This window comes from Lupinus angustifolius, chromosome LG03 (genome assembly GCF_001865875.1).
Source record: "Lupinus angustifolius cultivar Tanjil chromosome LG03, LupAngTanjil_v1.0, whole genome shotgun sequence".
Taxonomy (NCBI): domain Eukaryota; kingdom Viridiplantae; phylum Streptophyta; class Magnoliopsida; order Fabales; family Fabaceae; genus Lupinus; species Lupinus angustifolius.
This window is the reverse complement of record NC_032011.1, coordinates 9,973,095-9,982,202: the sequence shown is the minus strand read 5'-3', so window position 1 is coordinate 9,982,202 and position 9,108 is coordinate 9,973,095. Positions and strand designations below refer to the sequence as shown.

The window sequence follows — 9,108 nt, the reverse complement described above, 5'->3', positions numbered from 1 at the left end:
ACATTTTTGGATAAAAGACTAATCTCTTTTTAATAAGTATCACTCCCAATAATCGAATCATCGACCTTAAGAATTTAGTGAAATCTTACAATATTAGACCTATTAGTTTTAAATGTAGGAACATATATAAATCTCTTTTGAATATAAAAATATGAATTAGAAAATCAATTCAAATTATAATAAAATATATATTAATAAAATTTATAACTTAAGATTATAACCATTTTTTTAATTAATAATAAAATAACATTTTTTCTTGTCTTTTAAAATATAACACTATCTTTTTGTCATTTTCTGCCCAATCAAACAAAAGTTAAAAAGAAGAAATTTTATTTTCCTTTTATTTCATTCTTAGACCCGATATTACAAAAAAAAAATCTATATCTCTTCTATTTCTTTTCCCTCACACTCTTTTTCATCTCTTTCTGGTTTCTATTTTCTTTTGGAAAACTAAATAAGGCATAAATTTTCAACATCGACTTTACCGGTTAGGTGGTTTTAGTTGCTTGTATCCATCTTGTAGGCGAATCATGAAATTATTGTCTTGTAGGATAAGGAAAGTCTTATTGGTGCGATGATCTTACAAGCATTCATTTGCAGGATTTGACAACCCATTTGATGTTATCGAAGCTATGATAGTATATTTTAATTAATTAATGCGATGCATGTTATAGATTTAAATGTATCAAACAAGAAAAAAACTAGATGAATCATAAGTCGTACCTTCCTAATAATTAAATTACTTATTCAAATGTACAGATAAGAGAAAAAAGATTCCCAGAATTATAAAATAATTTATTTTTGGATTGTTTATGCTAAAAATTCTTTTCTAATAGTGCACGATTTTCAGGCCGTGAATATTTAATATATCGCTATGCAAAATACACAAAGGAAAAAAGGGTCCAGCCACGTTATCTTGGGACACCACCGCACTGAACTACTTTCGCGCTAAGAATATTCCTCCGCCGGAAAACCACTGAACATTCCGGCAACTCACCAAGATCGGCGAAAAGCGACTCCTCCTCGTCCTCTTCCCTCATAGTCAGCGCCACGTCCTCCAACACTCCACCGATCGGGCTTTCAAAAACGCCGGCGGAGACCACGTCGTCGAACCACTCGAACTCAGAGCCGTGGTGGTGGTGACTGAGTAGGACTGCCGAGTCGACGGCGAATTCGTGATCCGGATGGCTAGCGAAAACCGTCAGCTCCTCCGGCTGTGGTTTGGCAGCGGAGTCAGTTGGTGAGTCGGTGACAGCATCGGTTACGGTGGCAGCGGCAACGGCGGAGGAATTGGATTTTGTGAGTGGAAGGGAGTGGTTGTGTTCGTAAGCGTAAGTGACAACGAGGTTTGTGGGGTCCACACGGCTTCTCTCAACTTGCTTCCTTGCTGGGCACCCCTTTGAACTGCTGCATCGGTAGTATCCCCTGCAATTCCAAATTCAATATATTATTTAATAAGGGTTTTCTTGATCTCACCTAAAAAATGCATAAAAAATTGAGAAAAAAAATATATATTAATAATGTACGAGTTTTATACACTATTATTATATTATTCATCATTTATATTTAACTGTAATTTTTTTTAATTAAAAAGTAGTAACTAATCTAAATAACTGATGGACAATGTAGTATTACAGTAATAATACATATATTTTACATTCTAACAAATATTCAAATAAACAAAATTAGTCTAACATAAATGAATTTCATAACTCTAGAGTCCTTTTTGCATTTATTACACTTCATTAATCAATTGGCAAATTAACTCCGAAAGATATAGAGTAAATATATATATTCATCCTTATAAATTTGTGTATATGAATTTGATTCTAAAAAAATAAGTCTGTGCTCAAATATTAAGTTGAGTATGACGTGTTCCTGGGAAAAAAATATTAAAATGATTCATTTAACCTACTTTTGAGACCATTTTCGATATTTCAAAAGAACAAGTAGATTTTTCCTACGAAGTAAATTGTCTTTGGTCTTGGTCTAATGAGGTTAATAAAATATTTATATTACTTAATTGATTAGTCATCGCGCATAATCGAGAAATTGTTCAAGCAAAATGATAGAAAAAGCGACGTGGATTTGTTGGACTTATACTGGGATGATAATCAAAACTCAAAAGCAAAGAAAGAAATGCAATTTCATAGACTTTTCCATATCTGAAGCGCGTGTTTCTCAATCACAATACCAAGATGAGGTACAACAAGCATTAGTCTAATAATATAAGGTTTTATTGGATCTCTAAGATTTAGAATTCGATTTCTGTGAGCAACACTTATTTATGGGGGTCGTCATTAACTCTGAAAGAGATTAGTTTCTTACCCAAAAAAACGTAAAAAATAATTTTGATGGTACAAAAAATTAATGAATGACACTTTTTTGTGTGGGCAATTTCCAAACAAGAAGACATGTATATGTAAATATAAAATCAAAATAATAGTTAATTTCAAAAACTACTACTTATAATTGCCATATATTTTTTACCTTCTCCATTAAGGGTGGCAAAACTAATTAATTACAATGTGTTTTATATTTATACCTTTTCTTTCACGACTTAACATTTCCAATATTTACTCTGATAGTTTAATTTTTATGTACTACTTGTAAAATATTTTATAATCATCTACCGACCAAGTTGATATATGAATATAGATTTATAGTCAAATACTCTCAATAATATGCTAGTAATACATGATAAAAAAACTAGCGTCCAAATTAAATTAAATCAATCTTTCAAGAAAATTCTCCTTGAAAATTCGATTTCTGTGAGCAACATTTATTTGTAGAGGTTGTCACCAACACTAAAAGAGATTAGTTTCTTAGCAAAAAAAAACGTAAAAAATATTTTTGATGGTACAAAAATATAATGAATGACACTTTTTTGTGTGGGCAATTTCCAAAGAAGAAGATATGTATATGTATATATAAAATCAAAATAATAGTTAATTTCAAAAACTACTACTTATAATTGGCATATATTTTTTACCTTCTCCATTAAGGGTGGCAAAACTAATTAATTACAATGTGTTTTATATTTATACCTTTGCTTTCACGACTTAACATTTCCAATATTTACTCGACAGTTTAATTTTTATGTACTACTACTTGTAAAATATTTTATAATCATCTACCGACCAAGTTGATATATGAATATAGATTTATAGTCAAATACTCTCAATAATATGCTAGTAATACATGATAAAAAACTAGCGTCCAAATTAAATTAAATCAATCCTTAAAAACATAAATTAAAAAATTTATACAATCTGGAATCAAGATTAATTTTCATAATAAATTTTACAGAAAATACTATCTTTTAAATCCAAATTATTAACAATATTTTGCAGAGCTCATTTTCATATTACATTTTTCTATCCTTCCGCTCCATCCTAAATTAGGACTCATCCCAAGTATTTTTTTAGATATACATATTAAGAGAAACAAAACGGAAGTTTGGTGATCAAATTGACACAAACCTGTTTCTCTTGCACCAAAATATATGTATTTTCATATTACATTTACATGCAGTAAATTGTGTCACAAAACAAAAAATATGTAAAGTTAATATATGTGATTAATTGAAAATTTATTAATTTTAAAACATAAAATATATGATAAACAAAAATGATAATGTATTGGAAAATATATATTTTCATTTAGTTCTAAAATTACCCTAACTTTTATATTTTATGAATTATTCTAACATTACTAACATAGAAATTAGTCTACATGTCGATAATATTAAAATATTTCACATTGTTAATCCATAATTTATCCTGTTAATAATAATTGACTCATAATGAAGTAATAAATAATAGACGATAATATAAACTCTTACTAACAGGCAGACACAACTTATATGTCTGAATCAGAATATTTAATGTTGCTTGAAAACATTACATAATGCACAGTTACCTGATCTTATTCTGGCGATAAATTTGTTTACTTTAACGGTGTCAAGCTCATAATATATAACAAAGTCTTAAATGCCATCATAAGAAAATGAAAAGAAAAACTCTCATACAAAATAAAAAAGATGAAACTTAGTCCTTAAAAAAATAAGACGAAACATAGATAATGACGGCTTCCAGTTCGTGATTTTTATATTCTCCAATTATTATGGCGTGATGACAACGCGGTTCAAGCTCGCGTGTGCTACCACACTACCTAAGTTTCCAACTACCACCACAAACTCACATGCGCATTTTAGCACAGCCGCCATCAACCGGTTTTTCTACGCCATTGCCGGCAGTACAGCCACAACGTGGTAGCTTTAACATTGATTATTAACTTCTAAATTTGGTTCTTATTCCAAAACCTATTTAATATTCACTCCGATCAACTTAATGACTTAAAAACCTAAGCCATGGGTTTATAGGTACCTTAATGACGATTATTTATGAAAAGCTATTAAGGTATAAGATCATTTCACAAATTCAATCTATCTCTTATGATTTCTACCCCTCATATGATTCAAATATTGGTTATGAGATACTCTTAATACAAGTTAAAAAAGTGCTATAATAAATAGTACCTTGGATAAGGGGAACCCTTAATGGGTTTTTGGCCATATTTTCTCCATGCCCATGAATCAAACGGTGGATAATTCTCTCCTTTGCTCTTAGATCCTTCAATATCACCGATCGGTATTGTTACCACCCTTTTCTTCATCTCCCTCCTACGTATAGTATCATAGTATCATGAACATGAACATGAACACTTCAATGGTTAATTCACTATAAAAAAGAGAGAGAGAAAGAAAAAGGAGAAAAACAAAAGTTAAAACCTTTTCTTGGGTGATGGTGCTTCAGTTTTTGTATCATCACCCGACGAAGGTGAAGCAGGCCCAACTTCTAAGGTTGGCCCGGGCTCGGACTCATCTGGGTCAGCCACATGTAATGGTTTTGTGTTGAATCTAGTATGATGATACATGAAGGTTTAATTATTAAGATCGAATCTTCGTGTATGATAAAGGATATATTGATATTGTGAATATGAGTAGTTATTGGCTGTGATGCTAGAAAAATGGTGATTAGGTTAATGGGGTCGCGGAGTTGACCGTGAAGGTGATGAAGGTGGTGATGGTGGTGAGAGGATGAGGTGGGTATGAGAGTGAGAAATAAGAAGAAGGGATTGTGGTTGAAGTTTAATATGAACGGCCACGGTGACAGATTGGCAATAGTGTAGTTTATTGTAGACGTGCGAGCAAATACCCAATTAATAAAACATTACATTGGAGGGATTTATTTGATGAGGTTAGGTTCATCGTAAACAATGTTTTAGATTCATTCATTTCTTGGTTTTGCATGACACATGAGTATACGTATTTGTGATGTATGACTAGGGTTACTAACTTATTATAATAGGTAGTGCTACATTAAATATCATATTTTTAGAAGGAAAGTTGATAAAGTTGGTAAAAAATTAAGTCATATTTTCAGAGGGTGATGAGCATGACTTATTTTAATATTTCAGAACCCTAGGATGAAACATAAATGAGGATTCTTTAAGAAAAGCTTATAACCAAGGATCAGAAATAAAATTATACAATAGTATAGTCATATCCTTTTTAATTGGTAAAATTATATGTTCAACATTTATTTTATATTTAGTATATTCTTTGAGCTATTATACAATAGAAGCAATAGTAGGTGGTAATTATTTTGGCAATCACATTTTCTTCAAAATTGGTATTTCTAATATTCTGAAACCAACATTGCATTGAGAAGGCATAAACCACTGGACTGAAGGGATGTATTTAATTACAAATACGATAATGTAAGAACATACATTTATCTATAATCTAAGTATCTATAAAATAGTTAGGAGAAAAGTAGAGATGATTAGGATGAGAGAGAGTGAGCATGGAGAGAGTGCAGAAACACAGATAGGAGGTTGTGGGATCAATTTGAAGAGAACTTGGATTCATAACCCTTCAGGTAGGCTGAACAGGGGCAAAGAAGTAGGTGATGCTCAAAAGAGCAGGGGAGGTTTTCTTATAAACCTGTAAGCAAATGGAGTGGCCTTCTTCTTTACTAATATTCCAGAAAGCCATGGAACTTCTGAAATGTGGGGTGTGTTTTCAAAATGGGGGAAGGTGGGGAGGTGGTAATCCCGCCGAAGAGGGACAAAAGGGAAAATCGATTTGGTTTTGTTAGATTCTTGAAAGAGGATGAAAGTTCTAGATTGGAGGAGGCTCTCCAGAATGTATGGATTGGAAAATTCAAAGTGATGGTTAATAAACCAAGATTCAACATGCTCAAGGAGAGAATCAACATAGGAGAAGATCCAGAAAAGCTAAAGTCGGTGTTTATCGACAACAGGCACATGTTTTTTCAAAACAGATTCACCACTATCAACAAATCTTGGAAAAAGGTTGTAATCAGAGGATCAGAGGCTAATAGCAAAGCTGATGTGGGGAACTGGTCGGGGCTGGAATTCAAGGTGTTAGAAGAAGAGGTGGAAAAATTAAAAAGCTATTTTGTGGGTGATCTTTTGAAGGCGGAGGATGCACCAAAGGTGAATGAATTCTTGTTAAAAGAGGGTTTTTTTCTCTCTGGAGGCTATTCCTATTGGGGGGAACATTATATTCTTCAAAGGAGAAGGACATGAGGATATGGTAGATTTGTTGAACCAAAAGAAAGAGTGGGCTAGTGAACTCTTCACAAACATTAGAAGATGGACCCTAAAAGAAGTGGCGAATGAGAGGCTAACCTGGGTGAACATTTATGGGGTCCCCATTCAAGCTTGGAATGTGTTATGTTTTTCTATGCTGGTGGAGAACATAGGGAGATTTGTGAAGGTTGATGAGGATACTTTGAATATGAAATGTCTTGATGTTGGACGTGTGCTCATTCTTACCTCAGTGCAATCTAGGATTGAACAATCAATAGAAGTGAAGATCGGTGATTCAATATTCGTCTTGAGATTTTTGGAGACGAATCAAAATCTGAATGAGAAATTGTACTTACCATTGTTGGTAGAGGAATGAGATGACTCTGTGTCGGAGGAGAAAGCCTTAGGGAGAGACGCTGACCTGATGGAAGCCATGTCTGGTTGGGGAGAGAGTAGCTGCAGGGAGGAAGATGATGATGACGTGAAGGCTAACATTAGTAGACTATCTTCTACTTTGCAGAGTGTCAGTAAAGTTAATAAAGTGGGTAAATAAGGCCAAATTGATGGTGATGGGAGTAGTCCCCCTTTGGTGAAAGAAGGATTGATTTCTCAAAAAGTAACCTTGAAAGATAAAAGAAATAGGAGGAAAATTAGTAAAAGAAACAAATCTCTGGCTGTCAAAAAAGAAAGAAAGAAAAAGCGTAGACTTTCTCAGGAGGTGCAGAGCAGAAGGGAGGAAGTGTTGGTGTAGGGGAAAAAAGTAGGTTGGAACTGATTGTTCCATCTCTGGAAGAATGTGAATGTGGGCAGTGTTAAAAAGGCCTAGTTTGGAGGAAAATATAAATAATCAATTCCCCTCTTTGATGTACAAAGAATATGGGTCGGTTGGGCTGGGCCAAAAACCCACTTCTTATGCTAGAGAGGTGAAATTAACAAGCCATGGGACTGATTATAAAAAGAAACATATGTTTCTCTATTCAGAAGGGGACCATGATGAGTTTGGGCCTGTTGGCCAAGGCAACAAATCAACCCAACTAAATGAAGATGGTTTTTGTGGGAATTTGAATAAGTTGTATAAAAATACAACTGAGATTGGGTCTTGCTTTTTGATTGGGAAAAAATCAAAAAGGTGTCACGGTTTAACATCTTTAGATGGAAGACTGGGCGATATAGTGACTTCGGGAAGGAAGAGGAATTTGATAAGGAGAAATCCTTCTTATTCTTTTCTTAACCCAATTTGTTCTATCAATTCATCAGTGAAGAAGGTGGGGTCAAAGAAGAAACACAAAGAAAAAGGCAAAACTGTGGTTGAATGTTCTTCCTTAGAGGTGATGGATACTACAGAAAAGCTTGAATCTAAGGAGGTCAGGCAAGTGTTGGATTCATCAATTAGCAACTCGATTACTGATTCACATGTGTGAAGTGTGAATCGATTACATCTCAAAGAGGGATTGTCGGTTGCAGAAAAATTTTGGGAACTAGGAAAGAAAACTGGAGTCACTCATAAGGGGGATGAAGCAGAAATGGTCTCAAGGTTAAATGAAATGGAAGAAAGGGATAGATTGGAGTTAGCAAAAATTGTGAATAGGGAAGATGATGGTTTCCAATGATTTGTGCCTCTATGAATATAAGGGGTTTGGGGAGTCCTATTAAGAGAAGGAGTATTACTAAGGTTATTAGAAATTTTGAGGTGGATTTCTTGTGTATCCAATAAATAAAGTTGGAGAACTGTGATATTAACATTTGCTTCAAGTTGTGGGGTAGTCAAGATTGCTCGTGGGATTTTAATCCACCAGTAGGAAGATCTGGAGGTATTTTAAGCATTTGGGATTCTACTAAATTTATAAAGCTTAACTCATTCAGAGGAGACGGGTTCTTGGCAGTCCAAGGAGTTGTGATCAAAGGCCAAAGGAATTGTTGTCTGGTAAACATTTATTCTTCATGTTTATTGGAGTTGAAGAAAGTCTTATGGGCTGATTTACTCAGTCTGAAAAGGTCTATAAGGAATGGATTATGGTGCTTTGCGGGGGATTTTAACGCTATTAGAGTTGAATTCGAAAGAAAAGGTGGGTCTAATTCGTATTTTAGAAGGGAAATGCAGTTGTTTAATGAATGGATTGGTGAAATGGAGCTGGTGGACCTCCCCCCATTGGTCGTAGCTTCACTTGGTATCAATCAGGAGGAAGGGCGATGAGTAGACTGGACCATTTTTTACTCTCGGAGAAGTGGTTGGTTTGTTGGCTAGAATCAAATCAGAAGGCTATAGAGAGGGATGTTTCGGATCATTGCCCGATAATCTTAAAAATTAATCCTTATATTTGTGGTCCTACTCCTTTGAGGTTGAATAATTGTTGGTTTTTCTCATTGGCGATGAGTAGATTGGACCATATTTTACTCTCGGAGGAGTGGTTGGTTTGTTGGCCAGAATCAAATCAGAAGGCTATAGAGAGGGATGTTTCGGATCATTGCCCGATAATCTTAAAAATT

The 9,108-nt window shown here is 34.0% G+C and overlaps 1 protein-coding gene across 1 annotated transcript; it reads right to left on the bottom strand.

Annotated features, from left to right (window-relative positions):
- Positions 707 to 5,278, bottom strand: LOC109343332 (probable WRKY transcription factor 69). The gene is made up of 3 exons (XM_019581575.1): positions 4,793 to 5,278; positions 4,541 to 4,684; positions 707 to 1,425 (listed from the first exon to the last, which is right to left on the bottom strand). The coding sequence occupies exons 1-3, from the start codon at positions 4,936 to 4,938 to the stop codon at positions 912 to 914; spliced, it is 804 nt and encodes a 267-aa protein (XP_019437120.1). The 5' UTR covers positions 4,939 to 5,278; the 3' UTR covers positions 707 to 911.